This window comes from Hippoglossus hippoglossus, chromosome 7 (assembly GCF_009819705.1).
Source record: "Hippoglossus hippoglossus isolate fHipHip1 chromosome 7, fHipHip1.pri, whole genome shotgun sequence".
Classification (NCBI taxonomy): Eukaryota; Metazoa; Chordata; class Actinopteri; order Pleuronectiformes; family Pleuronectidae; genus Hippoglossus; species Hippoglossus hippoglossus.
In genome coordinates, this window is record NC_047157.1 from 24,484,628 (window position 1) to 24,503,223 (window position 18,596).

An 18,596-nucleotide genomic window follows, 5' to 3' on the forward strand; every position below is an offset into this window, starting at 1 on the left:
CACCATATTATTATCATTATTCATTATTCATTATTCATTATTCATTATTCATTTATATTTATATTTATATTTATATTTATATTTATATTTATTTCATTCATTTTATTGCTCCTTCGGCCTGAAGTGAAATTATGAACCAGACTGCCCCAAAATTACAATAAATAAATACATTAGAGTTTTGGCAGAGTTAATCGGACACTAGTTCATCTCAAATACTTGGAGCTGGTTTACCATAACAAACGCTTACTGTGGAAATTCAGGAGACAGAAATGGAGAGACCTGGATTTTCCTGTTCTCTTCACCACTCCCTTTGCCTCTGCCTCCATCCCCAACCACATCCCTCCTCCGCTGGTCTTTTCCAGCTGTTCCTCGGGGCTGGAACAGCTGTTCACGCCTGTTTATAAGCGTGCGGCCTCCTCTGTTTGTGGGTGTTTCCCTCTCATTCCTTCTGTGACACTGCAATGCAATCAAACACTCTGGTGACTCTAGGACCCAGGGAGAGACACCAAAGGGGGTGCGGCACATTTTTTTTAATATGACCACAGAACCTGTTAGTTAACTCTTGCTTCCTCTCAGACAGTTTGAATAAGTCCCTCACAATAGTTCCTTGATGTGAACGTTGCACCAAAGAGGTGCTCTGTGCAGCAGCAGCAGCAGCAGCAGGGGTCCCACAGCCCTGAACACAAGCCTTGACGACCTCACTCTTCTCCATGACTTGTGGACGAGGACCTCTGTGACCTGACATGAGAGGTGTCATATCCCCGGAAGTGAACAGCCAGCCATGGAGCAGCAGGCCAGGGTACTGAGGACGTTCCTGGCCCAGCTGGAGAGACAGGAGGCCGCCGATGAGGACGCACCGAATGGCTTTGCTGGGGAGTTTTCTGTGAGTCGAGGTTTATGTTCCTTTAGTTGAAATATACAGCTGGGGAGTGGTATCGTGGATGAAGCCTCAAAGTTTGTTCCGTCTGAACTGAGTGAGTGTGAGTGAATGTTCCACATTTTTGTTTCAGGGAAGTAACAGGCGGCTGTTGCATTAACAGTTCAAACACCAGACTTGTTCTTCCTCTTCTCACTGATGCTTGTCGTTAAAGGCACATGACCATTAAGACCTGCAGGCAAACGCACTGAAACACCTGAGGGCTAACAAAGACTAGTTACACAGACTGTGATTTGTTCACTTATCTTTTCATTCACACACAAGTGCATAAAATAAATATGCATCAGACGTCTCGAGCCTGAGGGTGACATCAACATCTGTGGGCTGCTGCCATGGTGATGGGTGACATGCCAGTGCCTGAGGACAGCTCATGCTGCTCGCACCCCGGCCACTCAGAAGGGATCTCTTGCATCACTTCCTTGAAGAACAAAAAGCACTTTGTGGTTTCGGCAGTGCAGATGGTCTACGAGGCCTAAAACAGACTGCCTACAACTGCGAGAAATCGCCTGTGAACAAAAAGCCCAGTGTCCCTCAACAAAGTCCCGTAAGCATGGACGTGCCATGAGTTTCAGTGTCAAACCCTCCACGCTGTAGATTCCACATGGAAATCCTCTCGGTTTGTGAGCCACCGTGTCAGTTTCTCGAGAAGTGATTCACAGATTCTGGTCATCAAGCGATGAATCACATACAAACTGACTGTGAGCAATCGGTCACATGTGAATTTCCTTCCATTCGTAAGAAAAACTTATGTAGCACTTTAAAAAGCAATCGTTACAAACTACTCCACTTTAAAAGCACCAAAACATAATTAAGTATTGAAAACAGAAATAGAAACAAAATAAATATTATACAAAACAGCAAATATCAGTTTAATGAAAGTGAGAGAACATTTTTTATTTTATTTCCGTGAACTGGGTAATCTAACAGTAAATGATAAACTATTCCAAAGTTGAGGAGCAGAAACTATTAAGGTCGTGTCTCCCTTCACTTTAACCGAACTGAAAGGAACTGTTACCAATCTGTCCTCAAGGGCTTCACCATGAAGATCCTGATAAATATTAACTTAACAGCTAAATTCTAAATTCCACTATTGAGACAGGCCGACACTGGAGTAACTCGAGACGAGCAGAGCTGAGCGGTTTCCTGAGATCGTTGTGTTTGACATTGGTTAGAAAAAATTAAAAAAGCTATTTTAAAACGGTTGAATATAAATAGTAAATCAAACCGGGCCAAGAACCGATCCTTGGGGGACTCCGTAACCCCAAGACAGCAGCATCAGACAAATCGTTACCAAGTCCTCAGGAATTATGACTGAGACTCTGTGAATGTTACGTAGTTGGATTTAATTTCCTTCATGTCTTTCAGAGATTGAAAAGCCAGTCAACCAAGTATCGCACTGACAAGACCTTCCCCACCAAGACAGCAGACAAGCAGGAGAACACCAAGAAGAACCGATACAAGGACATTGTTCCCTGTAAGCTGTTGTCATTATATTTTATTATATTATTGTTTTTTTAACACATTTTCTCATGCTAATCTCTTCATATTTAGATTTCTACAATTTCATGTATTCTTTCCTTTTGTTAAAAAGCTCTTCTGCTCAGTTTATGACTCTTGAGTTGTGTGACATTTCATATTTCTCTCCTTTTAGTCGACCACAGTAGAGTAAAGCTCATTTTCACCGCAACTAAAAATGACACAGACTACATCAACGCCAATTTCATCAAGGTAAATGAACGGTGTCATTGTAAAGACAATCTCTTTATTCATATAAACTTTGTGTTAAATTATTATATGTACTTTTCACATTCATGTAACTCATATGGTTTGTATGATCTTGACGATGTGTTTTCTTGTAAAGGGGGTGTCAGGGTCGAGGGCGTACATCGCTACTCAGGGTCCTCTGCCCCACACGGTGCTGGACTTCTTCAGGATGCTTTGGGAATATAACATAAAGGTATGAGTATGACCCAGCTGTCATCTGTGGACGTAGCATGGTCATTTTTACGACGGCTCCATAAAGTGACTTTTTGAACTCCTCCACCTCAGTTAAAGATCTTGTCACTCAGGTTGTCCCTCTATCTCTTATCGTCCTGTTTGACCGCAGGTCGTGGTGATGGCCTGTCGAGAATTTGAAATGGGGAAGGTAACATGACAATGATGCTTGTTCTGTTTTCTCAATGTGGTTTTTTTGGGTGTAGTTTCAACACCTCGCATACTTGGTTTGTGGGAAAATGTAAAATAGCTTTTCTTTTTGGCGTTGTAGAAAAAGTGCGAGTGCTACTGGCCACAGAAACACGAGCAGCCATTTGTTTGTGAGCCGTTCACAGTTCACTGTGTGAGTATTTCTGTTCTCACTGTTGCACCATTCCACTCTCCAATTATAATTTCACTCTATCTGAGTCAAATAACATCCACTATTAATTCATACTTTTCTTTACTTTTACTACTATTATTAAGTACAGAAGACGTTCACGTTATCTGATGTTTTTTTTTACAGGACTCTGAGGAATATAAAGGAGATTATTTGACAAGGACATTGAGGGTGACTTTCCGCAATGTAAGTAGTGTTTATATCCTGACTGTGACAATAACTGTCACAGGTGATAGTCTGTTTCATTTCTCAGGAAATGAAACAGACTATCACCTGAAGTGTTGATTTATCCTAGAGACTACAGGCAAATCTCTACAACTGATGTGAAGACATTTGTTATCACTGAGACAGGATCTCTTAATGTGTTGTGTTATTTGTGTAAATGATCAGCTTTAATATTGACATATTTGTGGGGTAAGATATATAAAAGTATAAAAGGATGAAAAGATGTGACCTTGTAATTACCTACGTTCTTTTATTCCAGTGTAGTCGAACTTTGAAGCAGCTGCACTATGTGAACTGGCCAGATCACGGCGTGCCCGACGCCATCCACCCCATTCTGGACATGTTGCATGAGATGCGTTCCTACCAGGCCCACGATGACGTCCCCATCTGCATCCACTGCAGGTCAGACGCTCGCCCTCATTGCATTTAAAGGTTCCCTTGGTACGGTGGCCGTGAGGGATCAACACACTGCAAATTAAAAAAACATAAAGAGACTTTCTCAAAAGAGAAAGTCTCTTTATGTTTGTTTCCGCTACTCTCACCAATGAGGTTATGTTTTCACCTCTGTCCGTTTGTTTGTAAGCAAGATTACACAAAGACAACTAAACGTGTCTCCACAGAACTTTGTGAGAGGACGTGGTATCAGTCAGGGAAGGAACCAATTAAATGTTTCACCATTTTCCCAGTTAATAATTGATGAAAAACAATCAGCCACATTTAGGGAACAGATCCACGAGCGTGTGCAGTACGGTGCAGTTGGATTGAATTCAAGGGGACTGTTGCATTTTAAATTGTGTCTATTTAAACACGTTAAAACAAACTTTACAATATAATTTTACGTGAAGGATTTCAGCTGCATCTTTAAAAGGCGCTAAATCAACAAAGCTTATTATCACTTTTGTTCTAATTGTTTGACGAACAGTGAAACAATGAAGAACCTCACTTGGTTTGATGGACTAGCTACTGTGGGGATGTGTTGGCTGCGGGCAGCATTTATGTCCCCCCGCGTTAGGCCTTAGAGGTTAAGCACTTCCTCTCTTTCTTTGAAACAGGAAGCATGTGTAGGCGGTTAGCCAACGACCCACTACAATTTATTCTATACATGTGGGCATTTCCCCGAAGTCTACTTACGCTAAACTCACATTTACCCTCTTTCTGAAAGCATTAAACATTAACACTGCATTAACATCAACTAGCTAATAACTAACATCGACACACGCACGAAACAGGAAATGTGTCTTCATTGTTCTGGTCGGGCCTCAGGAACAATGGCCCATTGATTATTGATTAATTCAAGAAAATTACTTTCATACAATCTCGTAAATGTAGATGATGGACGAAGAGTAAGACGGATATCCACGTACAGTGTGATACATTTAAATTAGTGTTGTAATGGGAAATGTGCCCGAAAATGTGTTATCGACTATTAAAGTACATTTAATGTAACAGATGGTTTTCTTTTGAGTTTAAGAATCATAAACTAAATGAAACGATGATGAATTAAGCAGCTAAATAAAAATGTGAATTGAAAGCACACCCCACCATGAAATGCCCCACACCTTTTTGAGGACGATGAGTCAGTCACGTCGCGTCTGAGAGAGTTCACTGCTGCAAAATGAACTCAGAGCAAAATGTTCACGTGTTTTTGTTCCTTTACGAAACTCTACGATAAAACATTTCAACACCATCACCTCCCAGTACGTCCCCGAGAATATCGTTGAATCAAATCCTGTCCGACTCAGTTTCATGTGTAGTTTGCAGCTGTAATTTGATTTAGATTTTTTTAAATGTTCATCCCTTGTGGTTCATTGAAGTCGCTTACTGATAGTGCTGCTGTTTGGAGGAAAATCATGTTAAGAATCCACATTTCTTTAATTGAGAGGCTGAGAAAAACATGCACGGTTTACTTTTATTGTTTTTAATTTGAAGACAGAATTTAAAATAAGTCCACTGAGGTGAGCTGGGTTTTTTCACACGGGGTAAATTAAGAACTGACTTTCAACGCAGAGTATTGAATGTGTGTGTGGTGAAGGCAATACGCAATATGAATAACAAATGAGACTGTAACTAGAAATCAAATGAGAAGAAGAAGAAGAAGAAGAAGAAGAAGAAGAAGAAGAAGAAGAAGAAGAAGAGAAACTTTTGCAAAACAATAACACAAATAAGAAAAATACCATAAAAGAACACACATCTCCACCAACAGTCCCATTGAATTCAGTCACACTGCACCAAATTTCACAAACTCATATTTATCAGTTTCCTAAATAAGCCTGATCAGGATGTCGTCTTTAACTAGAAGTAATAATAATTTGAGGACTCATGTTGACGTGTCCTTGCTGAGTGGTTAAAAAAGTGACTGACTTCCTGCTGCTGTGATCGTAGCGCCGGCTGCGGCAGAACAGGAGCCCTGTGTGCCATCGATTACACCTGGAACCTGCTGAAGAAACAGGTGACGTGTCCCCCCCCCCCCACACTTTCTGCACATTATCAATATAACATTGAAACATCTGAGCTGCATCGTTCTCTCTGTGTGTTTGATTCCAGATGATCACTGCAGATTTCAACATCTACGACTTGGTTCAGGACATGAGGACCCAGAGGCCGTCAGTGGTTCAAACCAAGGTAGTTTAATTTTTAACATCAAGCACAACCACATTTCAAACAATTCTTAACGTCAGCTCAAGCTTCCCTCTGTAAACGAGCTTTTGATGATTCATGCGTCCCGAGCACGCCAAACTCACAAAGCAGGTTTTTGCTGTTCAGGAACAGTACGAGCTGGTGTACAGGACCATCAAGCTGCTGTTTAAGGGATACCTGCACGCCGTGGATGCACAGAAATGCAGAAATGAGGTGAGCAACCGAAAAACACACCGTTGTGAATGAGCGGGAGGTCACAGAAGCAATAATACAATCACTGCATGTGTGATTACATGAATGAATGGATTCAAAAAGGTTGTGTCTGTGAAGCTCGAAGCTAAACACTCAGAGAACGTGATTTATCCATCTGTTTATTTACATACAGTCTGAGAAACCGTATTCTCGCTCCCTGCTTGTAAGGCTCCTTTAACTGTCTGGTTCGCCTTCAGGCCGCTACACTCGTATCTCGGGACGCCACATTCTTTCTGCCACTCTTGACACAGTGCACAGCGAGCGGAATTCCTGTCCTTGACGTGCTCCGTGTCATTCAGGCTTTCAAAAAATCTTGTCAACAACCCGCCGATTCATTTTCTCCTGCATGGGCCCGCGCCACTTCTTGTGCAAACCAACAAAATGCTTCATAGATGTAATTCATATCCGCAGAAAGGTGCTGTTGATGGTAAACAAGGGGAGCAGGGACATAACCAGAAAGTAGACAAAGTTACAGACCTGACAACAATATAGTTCTGACTTCTGCTTAATTTCAAGCCCTGTCGTGACCCACACTCGACCTTGTAAACTGTCCAGGTGACGATGGTAGCATGTGCTCTCACGCCTGAGTCTGAAAAAAAGCTTCCGGACCAGGAGCTGGTTTTGCTGCCTCAGCCCCTGCAGAATGAGGAGAGGGACGTTCCACCACAGCTCCACCATCCCTCGCCCTCCACTCCAGAAAATCTCATTGCCTCGACATCCAAGGAGAAGCACATGGACCAGCAACAGTGGAGCCTACTCCGGGCCTCTCCTGACGCGGGGGTCACCGGCCAGGACCTGCAGGAGGTACCCGGGACCTCACCCCAACAGGTGCACACGAGCCAGAGCGCCCCTGCAGCAGAGGAGAGGGATAACCTGCCGTCGCTGAACCCTCCAACTTCACCAGAGGTCGCCATTTGTATGATGGTGGAGGACCCGTACTTTGACAGCCCCATGAACTCGCCTCTATCCGAGGAGGCTCCCATGGACTCTGCTGAAGACGCCAGACCATGGACAGTCACCCCCGTCTTCACACCCTCGTTGTCTCTGAATGATCAGTCTCTAGAAGATGACACGCCTGCCTCAGGTAAATGGTCAATGCACGTGTGAATCTCACAGACAGCAGAGCAGCAGAACTCAGTTTTGCAGGTTTATTGTTCTCTCTGATGTAGTTGCTGAAGAACCTCACACGGATGAGGAGGCACCTCCTCCGTTACCTGAACGAACCCCTGAATCCTACGTTCTGGCTGTGGATGCAGGTCGGTGAAACGTTTATTCCTTTTCCCTGGTGTCTAATGATCAAAGCTGACTTCCCTTTTGACAAATCTAAACTTGAGTGTTTCGGCATGTAAGGATTTTGTCTTTCAGAGCCCTCAGATCCCTGTGAAAGTTTATCCGTCATCATCCCTCAAAATGCTGCTGCTGAGGCTGTCAGGGAGTGGCAAGGTGAGGAAATGTCTCAATCCCTTGTTGTTAATAGAGAACTCACACCGATGCCTTTTCTTTTAGTTAAAAATGTATGGTGATGGTTGTTTCCATATTCCCAGGCAGGTCGCCCTCACCTGTGCCGCCACTTCCAGAGAGAACGGCAGAATCTTTTGAGCTGGATTTAGATCAAGGTGACCTGATAACATCATTAAACAATAAATACCGCGCGCCTCCGCCAGCCAGTGCAGTTTGACCTTAAACCACTGAAATCTAATCCGTTGATCTGTGAGTGACAACTGGTCAAAATATCAAGAAATTCTCAGACTTGAGATATTATGTTCAAGAGGCCACCGTGACCTTGAGCTTTGACCTCTGACTTCTAAATTCTAATCAGGTCATTCTTGAGTCCAAATGACCGTTTGTCTCAAATTTGAAGAAATTCCCAAAAAGGCGTTCTTGAGATATCATGTTCACAACAATGAGACGGACAACCTGGAATCACATGACCTCCTGCCACTGACTGCCGCTGGCGCTGAGGCACAAAAAAACAGGAAACAGTTGTGCGTCGTATGTTGTAATAATGAAATACATCATGCTCGCTTGCCTTTCAGCTCCCGTGGAGCAGAACTCCGAGGTCACACCAGCTGTGAACCTGAAGCGAATAGGAACGTCTTCAGAATGGTCAGGTGACTCAAAATCAGCTTTGAGCGAGACAACGCATGAGAAGAAACCTTGGATGAGGAGTAAAGTAAGAATGAAGTCTCTGGAATCTTGAATCATAACCTGAATGCTAAGTTATGAGACAGTAACATTCTTCTCCTTCTCGTAGAGTCTGAGAGCGAAAACTACGCTCACAGGTAATTTCTCCTTTTATAACAGAAAGTTCAGGATTTGTTGGTGTATAAACTGTCTAATAATCAAATAGGCTGATGATAATTGTATGATTTTAATGTTATTATATCTTTTATTTGTATTTTAGCCCCAGTGACACGTCTCAGTCTCGCACCAAACTCAACATCAGAGCTTCATCCCTTCTTTCCTCCTCTGGAACCACTGACTCCTCCGCTGCTTCCTCACAGTACGATGGAGTTACTTTCATTTCAACATTCACAAAAACAATACGCCAGATAATAAATCACAAGTTCCTCTTATTGTGCAGATGAAAACAGCCGGACTGACAGAACCCCAGAGTCCTTCATCCTCAAAACAGACGCCGGTAATTGCATCATCATCTTCCTCACAACTCCTTTTACCTTTTTTTTCCTTCCTGCTATTTCAATTGACGCCGGTCTTTTCCAACAGCTCAGGAGAAACCTGCCCTCTGGCTGCAGCCCTCAGAAACAGCACATCTCTCTCACAGGGTGGGTTTGTCGGCTGAGTGGGACGGCAACGCTCAGCCCAAGAAATTCCTCGATGTAGTCATGAGCAGAAGCAAGGTAATGACGATCAAGTGGGCCCCAACATCGGGGTTATAGAGCGTCCAGAAAAAAATACATGTTCTTATATTCTGCTCTGTTGAAAATGTTGCATTTGTTCGGACGTAAACATTTTTTCCTTTCCCACCAGAGTGTTCGAGCTAAAAGTTCAAAACAAGGTAAGTTGGACCTGGAAGTTGAAGAACAGCAGGATTCAGTGTTTCTCTTGATGTACCATGAAAATCTCTTAATACCTTGTGATGAGCCTTAAGTTTCAACTACTGACGTAAACCTTCAGAAACATATTCACACATTCAAAATGCTAAATAATAATAACTGTATTTTATTATATTTATTTGGTATTTATAGTTTTGGGGAATAATTTCAAAGAGTTATGCACCCTTCTACTTACTAGTTACATATGACAGGGTTGCCTTTAGTGTGTTTGCTAGAATCTACAAATTGTTTTTATTTGAATCTACACGCTTGAGAAACCAAAAGCAAGGGAGAAAAGTTAAATGAATAAAAAGTCAGGTCTGTTGTCGGTTGATGTAAAACAGTGGCGGCAGTTGATCAGTGTGTTTGTGCTGCAGAGCCCCTCGATGCAGTTTGGCAGCTCGCTCCACCTCCCGTGGTCGTCACGGCAGCAGGAAGTGGTGAGTTGCCTCAGAACATTAACAGACCCCTGCACATTGACACGCTAACCTCACACACGTACAGTTATTAATAGACATATGAACACTTGACATTTAGACGTTCCACCACACATATCACTAATAAGTCTCGTTAACTCAGGTTCTTCCTCATGAATCCTCGATGTGACTCACACACACATCGAGTTGGAGATGATCAACCATTGGGGCAAATTCAAAAGCAGTAAATCATCTCAGTTTCCGTCTGGTTCTCTGTTCACCAGTACGAGTGGAACAGCCCGATGTGAACCGCAGGCCCTCGCCGACCGCCGAGCCGTCAGGAAACCAATCAGACAGAGGCAACGAGAAGGGGATGTCAAGAACAAGGGTGAGAAGAGAGAGAGACACAAATATCACTGGTAGTTTCAAAATGGAGCCAGCAGCTAAATCTGTTTTTGTTTCCTTTGTCCAGAGTCTCAGGTTTTTTAGACACAAACTAAAGCGTAAGTAAAGCCAATTTCAAATTTAGCGTGATAAACCCACTTATATTTATAATGTGAAAGTGACACTAACATGTCTAAAAAACTACATCAACAGCTAAAAATGCACCTCCACCACCTCCTAATCAGCCGGGAGCTGCACCTCCGACCTCGTCCTCTGCCTTTAAATTTGGTGCGTCCACTGTCCTTTCTACAGTTGCATATTTGGTCTATTTCAACACAGAATCGTTATTTTTTTTTTTAATAACTCCATCTTCACCCTGCGCAGGATTTGGAAACCGTTTTGGAAAACCAAAAGGCCCGAGGAGTCACCCAGATTCTTGGTTCTGAGGCAGCGCTGGTGCTTTTTGGTGACTCGAGACATTTGGACGTTCCACAGACATGAGAAGCCACAGAGGTCTCGTCTCACACCTCGCAGAGAGCAGCCGAGGACAAACAGGAAGTGCCTCGCCACCTGCCTTGTGCCTTTTGTACTGCACATGAACTGAAGTGGATTTGTACGCTTGACCAAGGCCTCGTGGGACAACAAGTCTCTCTATAGAATAATGGGTCTAAATTGACAAATATATTTTACCTAACTATATATATATATATATTCGGTTGTGTATGTGTGTGTGTCTGATTTTGACACAAGATAAAAAAAAACGGGTATGACAGGAGACAATGTGAACCACGTGTGACATTCAGGATTTTAAAAGCATCGTCTTCTGAAAGAATCATGAACATGTGGAAAAAAACGATACCAGTGAATGTGATGCATATTGAATATGCATGAAATGTAACTGTCTTAAATAAACAGGTTACACACAAAAGTATTTATTAAAAAATATAGAAAGTCAAGGCATTCTCATTGTTTTTTTCCGACTTCAGACTGGATCACATTGGTTCCATTAACTCAGGTAAAACGTCCCGAGTACAAACATCAACAACAGCAAACAACAAATGACGTGACAGTATTTTAACCGTCAAGTTATTTCTACATTGATTCAGTGAGTCCAGACCCTATGACACCCGACACATGGAAATAACCACTCTGCTTCCAGACGCGGGTCTAATGTGCTCAAGGCAAAAATATTCAGTAACAGCATGATGCAGTAATTCTTTGCTTCCTGGTGACCAGCAGACGTAGGAAAATCAAAAAGCATCAGGAAAATAAAAATAGATTGAAATAAAAGCATGATGGTTGCGGAACCCTCTTCTGCATCCTGCTCACCAACAGATGAACCTCAGTTTTAAACCAGGTAAACCCTACACACAGTACAAGGCACTAACTCGGTGGCAGGGTCACGTCATCACTTCCTTTTACAGCATCGATTTTACAGAATGAAAGTGAATGTGTTTCAGAGGAACATTCTAATTAAAATGAGCACATACCTCTGCCAAGGCCCATCAGTCCCCTAATGAGTCCACAGTAAAATTCACTAGATCCGTGTTTTTATTCGGCACCAGTTTGCAAACACTCATCCAAACCATTTCCCTCAAGATCCAGAAATGATTCTCTGAAATAAATCAACAAAAATGTCAAAAGATTTCTTCGTAGATCTGCCTACTGATCCGGATCCACATCAAAAATTTAATTGGTCCTTTTACTAAATTTCCCGGGGTGACAACATAAACCTCCTTGTCACAAGTAACTAGAACGGTTCTTGCGTAGAGAGTTAACCTGACTCAGTCCCCTTCAATTCAATCAAGCCAAATGTATTTTGGTCGTTTTTTTTTAAATCACCAAGATACATGATATTAGTCCCTGGGAACACGGTGAAAATGTCAAAAGAAAAAAATGTACCTCACAATGTTAAAGAAAGTGATTTAAAAAATGTATAGTGTCTTTTTTTCTTGAAATGTTTGCAGTTGTAGTAAAACAAATTAATAAGCAAAGTAACTGACAGAGGTGAAAACTCCCTGGACTATTTTAGGATTTGTAGGAGGCCTCATTCTGTAAAGAAGTTCCTATAAGAAAAACATGATACTACAGCTGTGCCTTCATCCAGTGACGTCACCAGTTCAAACTAACAACGTGTAACTAGATTTGAATCAAATGAAGAATGAGTGCACGGACTGGATTCACATATTCTGAGCGATTAACTACATAAAGTTATATTTACAAACTAAAGTCCGAAGACATCCACACGATTATTCATCATAGATTCACAGGAGCTCCTGTCATTAGATCATTATGTTAAATCTTCATCACCGGTTACAAACCTGTGTTCCTATGTTAATTTAATCTTAAGAAAATAAATAAAATATCAAAAAACAGTATCAACAGTAAGAAAAAGGGAACAATATAAAATTTAAATATCACGTGCAGTAAGTGCAACTTATAAAGCGGACGGGGAAAATAAAGTGAAGAGCTTGAAGCGTAATTAGATCATTGTGTGTCGCTTAGTTTCAAAATAAAGTGTGAAGAAAACGTCTCTTCCTCCATTTCCAAGAGAAGTATTTCAAAATAAAATAAAATCCACTCATTCCAACATGTGCCGGGATTTGATTCACGTTGCAAAGGTAAAGTTTCTTTTGGGTAAAGTTAGTACAACTTCCGCCTTCGTTTTCAAAGTTGTTCAGATCACCTGCGACTTCAAAAAGCCTCGGTGAAGTAAATCTGCCAGAAAATAATAGTAAAATAAAAATGTCTCTCTTAAAGCAAGTGCTGCAACTTGCATTGTCAGTCTAAAAATAAAAGCTTCTTTACATGATACACACTTATTCATTGAGACAGCAGAGAGTTCCAGTTCAGGTGAAGGACAATAAGAGAACTTATTGTTGTCTGAAAAACAAAAACCCATTTTAACCCCACATTTAAAGACTTTTAAAAATATGTGAAGAATAACTCAAATCGAAATGCTTCCTGATTGACGTTCAGTTTTCAGTTTTAGTCTAAAACTTCTGCACAGTTGCTCGTCCCACAGTGGAGAGAGGTTTTTCATCGGAGGAGAAAGATCATTCGTGGAACCGCGTGCTGTGGCCAAACGCTTTTGGAAGTGTCGGCACTTTTGACGGCGTGCAGCCAGAGTGGACTGGTGCCAGGGAAAAGTGGAGACCCTGGTAAGTTGGGGGCGAGCGAGCGGACTTGGTGGGTTGTGGCGGTGCCGGCTGAGGCTCCCGGGGAGGTGTCGCCGGCCTCTGGAACTCCAGTTCTTCGGTCTTGGCCACTCCGCATCTGGTGTTGTCACCCTGCGGTCTGGCACACGGGGTGAGGGTGGCGTCCGGCCTGGCGGGGGAGGAAAAAGACACCCGGCCTGTGGTGGGGCTGATATCGCTGCACTGCTGCTGCTGCTCCTCCTCCTTGACCTTGTCCTCCGGATGGTACTGTTTGAGACGGATGTGCCAGGCCAGGCTACACACCGCAGACACCGTCTTGAACTGGTGGATGACGTTCCGTGGGATGAAGTAAATGTCGTCGTCACAGAGCTGGACACGGACGTAGCGGATTCCTTCCCTCCTCAACTGGTTGAGCTTGGCGTCGTCCACCCACTGGACACACTGCACCGAGACACACAGTTTAACATCCAAGCAACAAATGCTACCTTGTAGTGTGGTAGTTACAAAAACACAACACGCACAAACTGGTTTTAATGGTTTTCTCACCTGAGACACTGGGGGCTCGTACAGATCGAGCTGCAGCCTCTGGACGACTTCATTGAAGTCTCCCGCCTGGAAACACACCACATCTTTGGTTATCCGAGGTCGGTTGTTCCTGCAAGAGATGAAGCGAACACAGTGACGTCTCCTTCCTCACACACCACGACGTGACGATGATGAGGAGGATGACGACTTCTCATCAGCACTCACCATTCTCCAAAGTGCACGGCCTTCAGCACGCCAACAGCTGCAGTGCTCTGCCAGTCGAAACTCTGACCCACGTGGTCGGCGTGGGCCTTCGTCCGGTCCTCGAACAGAACCTCTCTGGGTTCGCTGGCCCTCGGCAGATAGTGCAGATTTTTAATCTCATTCATTGACCTGGACAAAAAAAAGATACGAGGGGGCAGGAAGTTAAGAAGGAAGCTTCACAACCAACTCTAAACTGTTCAGTAAATGATGTTTCAATGATTCTATGACCAGTTATTATCTGATCTTGTGAATATGGAAGTCGTTTTGTGTATTTCCTCTGAAGATGTGTTTGTACCTGCGTCGTTTGAAAGGAGACTTGGGCATGTCAGCGGTGGGAACCATTTGTTCCCCCGGTCGCACCCACATGATCGGCCCATCGTCACTCTGAGAGCGGCAGTCCAGCTTCAGGCTGGAGAGGCTTCCCCAGGGCAGGGTCATCTGTGTGCGCACACACACACACAGACACACACAGACACACACAATCAGAAAAGAGAATGAGATTAAGTTGATATTCACCTTTTTGGAATAACCACTAAAATGATGCTGAAACCTGTTGGTATGAGCTTAAACTAGAATCTCAGTTAAAGCAGTGTTAAAGAAAAAAGTATTTTAGTGGTTCAGCTGATAAAAGTCTAAACCATATAATCATAAAATACAACTTCTGATTTCATCAATGGAAACTTCGTTTACAGCAAATCAAATTGATGCTGCCCCCTGGTGGCTGGCTGCAGCATAGCTCATAAATCCCACCTCCTCCATGTTAGAGGACCAAACTAAAGAGTCAAAGTATATTTCTCAAATATGGTTTCTGTCATTTTACGTAGTTCTTATCCCACTGGTGTATGTTCATCAGGCCTGCAGTACCAAAGAACTGTTGTGTGACCTTGATCGAGTCTCTTCCCCGGAGCAGAGCTCTTAAAAACACACCAGTTAGTTTTCCACTGACCTTGAGAAAAGGGGATTCCTCCAGCATGTCGAGGAACTCCGGGAAAAAGTCTCCAACTTCCTCATCCACAGCTCCGACCAAACTGATCTGCCTCATGGGTCCAGCCCGATAGGTTCCTGAACAGTAAGTCCGGTTCACCTAGAACAGGAGAAACAGCTCGTGTCACTCAGTGTGTCCCAGTTCCATTTATACTCATTACACACTCTGCACACATATACTTAAATTGTCTCAGTTACTATTTTTACCGTTAGAATACACAGAAATTAACCCAATCAGGGTTTTTACTACTTTTAAGGATACTTATACACAAGATACTTATTCTGTTGTTCAACTGTCGATCAGCCTCTATTTGCAAAAACAGTGATGGAGCAGCCTTGTTCTGTTCGTGATCCGTTCACTGTTCACAACATTTATTGTCAAATATTTATTGACTACATTTAAAATGATGAATTTATTGATTAATTAGTTGATGAATAACAACATTTTGCTGTTGGAATGACTGAGTTTTGACCCACTTCCAAAAAGAATCGGCTAATTCCGCTGACCACCACCGTGGGGGGGGCGGCTCTTACAGGAGACTGGGATCTTTGAACATGGTTTCGATAAACGTGCAGGATTTGTTGAGCGACGTGTGATCTGGTGGAAACACTCTCACATACCTGAGAGTGAAAGTTGGCAATGGTCGTGGTCTCAATGTCTTTCTTGCCCAATATCTCCATCTTGACGTGCGTGTTAGGGAAGTTGAAGGCGAAGTAGTCCAGGAAGTCCGGCAGGTAGGCGGCCGCCCTGTGCACCACCGCCAGGGCATAGGAGGCTGCTCCTCTGGGCTTCTCGGCGAAGGCCAACTCCAGGAACTCCTGGGCAAAGCTCTCCATCTCAGCCGGACTGAGACAGGCCAGCTCGTCAGAATAGGCGTGCAGGACGGATCCTCCGCCGTTGGCTTGCCGTTCCTCGTGCATGAGGCGTCCGTACCAGGTGCCCGTCTGCAGGGAGGAGCTGCGGATGTGGTGGTCCTGGTGCGACAGGAAGGGGACGTGACCCAGTTTGAGAGCATGGAGGTAGGGTTGGTGGTTGGCGATAGTGTCTCTGCTCGGCTGGCGATGGCTCTCGCGCTGCACCGCGCCAGGCCGAGATGTTTCAGGGCGGATCGTCAGGCTGAGATCGGCTCCCACGGTCTGAACTGCTTTGTTGTGCATGTGCCGGACCTTCTTGGCTCGGTGCTCTTCCTCATGCTTCTTCTTCTTCTTCCTCTTCTTCAGGAGATACTCCTCCAGCGTCAGGGACTCGATGTTCTCGTTGTGAGGCCTCGGCTCTGCAAGGACAGGGAGGAGGAAAAAGTCAAGGAGGGGCATCCTGGTCCTCCTGAACACTGCATCTGAATGATCACTAACTGAGGCATAATGTGTTTAACTTATCATGTGCATATTCCTGATGGTATATGCACACACATTCTCTTATCCTCACACAGGAGGAGACACCGAATTTACCCAGTTTCATGAACCTTAAAATGACTGACACTGATCTGCAGAAAACCATTAAACAACAAAATATCTGTTTACTTCTTAATAACGGCACAATTCCACAGGATGCAAGAGGACAGGCAAAAATTAAATTGCATGTAATCTATGCATTTATATCATATATTATATGTATTTATATAAAATGAATTAAATAAGATATCTAACTATATAAATTCGAACCAAAACGCACCTGACCTCTTGACCTCTTACTGACTTGTGTAAGCTCCTTAACGCACTACAAATATTCTATAAAGGATACTGTCTTTTTTAAGAGCCTATGCATAAATTATGTATATTGTTTATGTAATATGTAAATATGTGTATCGTGTGCATATTCTCTGCATTTTTATTCTCCATTTTATTGTGATTTACACTTTCACATGTTTTCTTCTGACAATCTGTTGCTGGAACAAGGGATCAATACATCTTAACTTATCTCATCTCATCTTATCTTAACTTATCTTTAAACAGCACAACTCACCCTTCTTCCTCTTCAGCTCGTGCTTCACGTTGGCCTCGGTGTTCTCCTTCTTCAGCTGCAGCCGGAGCTCTGCGTCCCGGTGCTTCTCCCTCGGATCCTCTTTGGCCTTGACCACTTTGAGAGGCGTGAACGTGAAGAGCGCAGGAGGCTCCGGGGCTCGCTTCTTCTGCAGCTGCACCGGAGGAGGAGCAGGAGGAGGCAGAGCCGGCTGCAGGCTCCTCTTCGCCCCGCCGGTGAGGCTCTGCTGCTGCTGGTGGTGGTGGTGGTGGTGGTGGTGCAGGACATGCTTCTCCACGCTGTGGGGTTTGTGCAGCAGCTGATGCGGCTGCAGGCTCCGGTGCTCAGCGTGTGGCTGCTGCTGCTGGTGGTGGTGATGGTGATGGTGGTGATGATGATGGAGCTTCACTCTCTTCGCCTCTTCCTCGCTCCTCTCCAGCCTGTCCGCTGACAGCTCCCTCTTCCTCTTCCTCCTCTTCCTCTCCTTGATAAATCTCTGCAGACTGTCCCTCACCTGCTCGTCTCCCACTTTCTCTCGCACCAGCTCCACTTCAGCTGCCATCTTTGCACGTACACAGCATTTAAAGGTCTCGGGACTCGCAGCGCGCACGCCCCCGGCACTTTGTAGTCCACGCGCCGTGCGCTTGTAGTTCTCTCCGGCGCTTTTGGCTGCGTTGCGCACGCGTGACGCACGGAGCGCTGGGTCGTGTAGTTTGTTTACGTCGCAATGCTGCATGGGAGTTGAAGTTCAAGTTGCAGCGACTGCGTGCAGCTCCGCACGCACTCACTTCTGCTCCTCTGACGTCATGGCAGGGTTGAACCACAGCCACGAGAGGCAGTGGTACGTACGTACGTTGCGTGTGCGTGTGTGTGTTACTCACATTGTGGGGACCTACATCTGGATATAGTCACATAATAGGGGGACGTTATGGGGACAAAAGAAAAAATCAAGTCCCCATAACGTAGAGACTTGGATATTACGGTGAAGACATGTTCTAAGGTGGTTGAGGTTAGAGTAAGTCAACAGGAAATACATGTTAGTCAACATAATGTCTTCTGAAGTCATGGAGACATGAGTGTGTCTGTTTGTGTGAATATGTGTGTGTACTTGTTTTTGTAGCCTCTGTAGGACTCTCCAGTATAAATGACCCTTTCAGGACCAGTAAACCTCATGGGAACCAAAGTCTGGTCCCCATGAGGCTAAACTGGTTCAGGTTAGGGGTCAGATGTGAATCGTGGTTAGTTTATGGTTAGGATTAGGTATAAACTGGTCACGGTTAAGGTTCAGGGTTAGTAGCTACGCAAACCTGTGTGTGTGTGTGTGGTCCAGGTATTAGTCATGTTGTGGGGACCTATATCTGGTTATACAGTCACATAATAGGGGGGGGGGGTTAAGAGGGATTCAACATGTTTTAAGGTCAGGT

General features: G+C 43.9%; 2 protein-coding genes across 4 annotated transcripts; one reads left to right on the forward strand and one right to left on the reverse strand.

Annotated features, from left to right (window-relative positions):
* Window positions 1–539: 539 nt before the first annotated feature.
* ptpn22 (protein tyrosine phosphatase non-receptor type 22) lies at window positions 540–11,233 on the forward strand. 3 transcript variants are annotated; one of them, XM_034589893.1, is made up of 26 exons: window positions 540–883; window positions 2,303–2,411; window positions 2,589–2,665; window positions 2,799–2,894; window positions 3,045–3,083; window positions 3,204–3,275; window positions 3,438–3,497; window positions 3,796–3,938; window positions 5,919–5,985; window positions 6,081–6,158; window positions 6,300–6,386; window positions 6,981–7,512; window positions 7,598–7,681; window positions 7,791–7,868; window positions 7,970–8,041; window positions 8,462–8,598; window positions 8,680–8,707; window positions 8,830–8,928; window positions 9,010–9,066; window positions 9,153–9,286; window positions 9,417–9,444; window positions 9,826–9,921; window positions 10,182–10,285; window positions 10,370–10,400; window positions 10,495–10,569; window positions 10,666–11,233. In XM_034589893.1, exons 1-26 carry the CDS (start codon window positions 782–784, stop codon window positions 10,725–10,727), a joined length of 2,547 nt encoding a protein of 848 aa, XP_034445784.1. In that variant the 5' UTR covers window positions 540–781; the 3' UTR covers window positions 10,728–11,233. The 3 variants fall into 3 exon arrangements, with proteins under 3 accessions (XP_034445784.1, XP_034445783.1, XP_034445785.1); XM_034589892.1 differs by having other exon boundaries at window positions 544–883; window positions 6,981–7,509; window positions 7,595–7,681; XM_034589894.1 differs by having other exon boundaries at window positions 547–883; window positions 6,981–7,509; window positions 7,595–7,681; window positions 9,859–9,921.
* Window positions 11,052–17,952, reverse strand: LOC117764257 (lysine-specific demethylase 9). Its single transcript, XM_034589895.1, has 7 exons — window positions 17,176–17,952; window positions 15,834–16,486; window positions 15,175–15,312; window positions 14,524–14,666; window positions 14,190–14,357; window positions 13,986–14,094; window positions 11,052–13,880 (listed from the first exon to the last, which is right to left on the reverse strand). The coding sequence occupies exons 1-7, from the start codon at window positions 17,906–17,908 to the stop codon at window positions 13,338–13,340; spliced, it is 2,487 nt and encodes an 828-aa protein (XP_034445786.1). The 5' UTR covers window positions 17,909–17,952; the 3' UTR covers window positions 11,052–13,337.
* Between the last annotated feature and the right edge of the window lie 644 nt (window positions 17,953–18,596).

What these genes read in the sequence shown, in the direction of transcription:
- ptpn22 (XM_034589893.1), top strand. Translation starts at nt 782, where the DNA reads ATGGAGCAGCAGGCCAGGGTACTGAGGACGTTCCTGGCCCAGCTGGAG. An exon ending in TGACACGCCTGCCTCAGGTA is followed by an intron (nt 7,513 to 7,597) that starts AATGGTCAATGC and finishes CTGATGTAGTTG; the next exon opens with CTGAAGAACCTCACACGGAT. An exon ending in AGGGGATGTCAAGAACAAGG is followed by an intron (nt 10,286 to 10,369) that starts GTGAGAAGAGAG and finishes TCCTTTGTCCAG; the next exon opens with AGTCTCAGGTTTTTTAGACA.
- LOC117764257 (XM_034589895.1), bottom strand. Translation starts at nt 17,908, where the DNA reads ATGCAGCATTGCGACGTAAACAAACTACACGACCCAGCGCTCCGTGCG. An exon ending in CGAGCTGAAGAGGAAGAAGG is followed by an intron (nt 16,487 to 17,175) that starts GTGAGTTGTGCT and finishes CTGTCCTTGCAG; the next exon opens with AGCCGAGGCCTCACAACGAG. An exon ending in TTGCCAACTTTCACTCTCAG is followed by an intron (nt 15,313 to 15,833) that starts GTATGTGAGAGT and finishes CTCCTGTTCTAG; the next exon opens with GTGAACCGGACTTACTGTTC.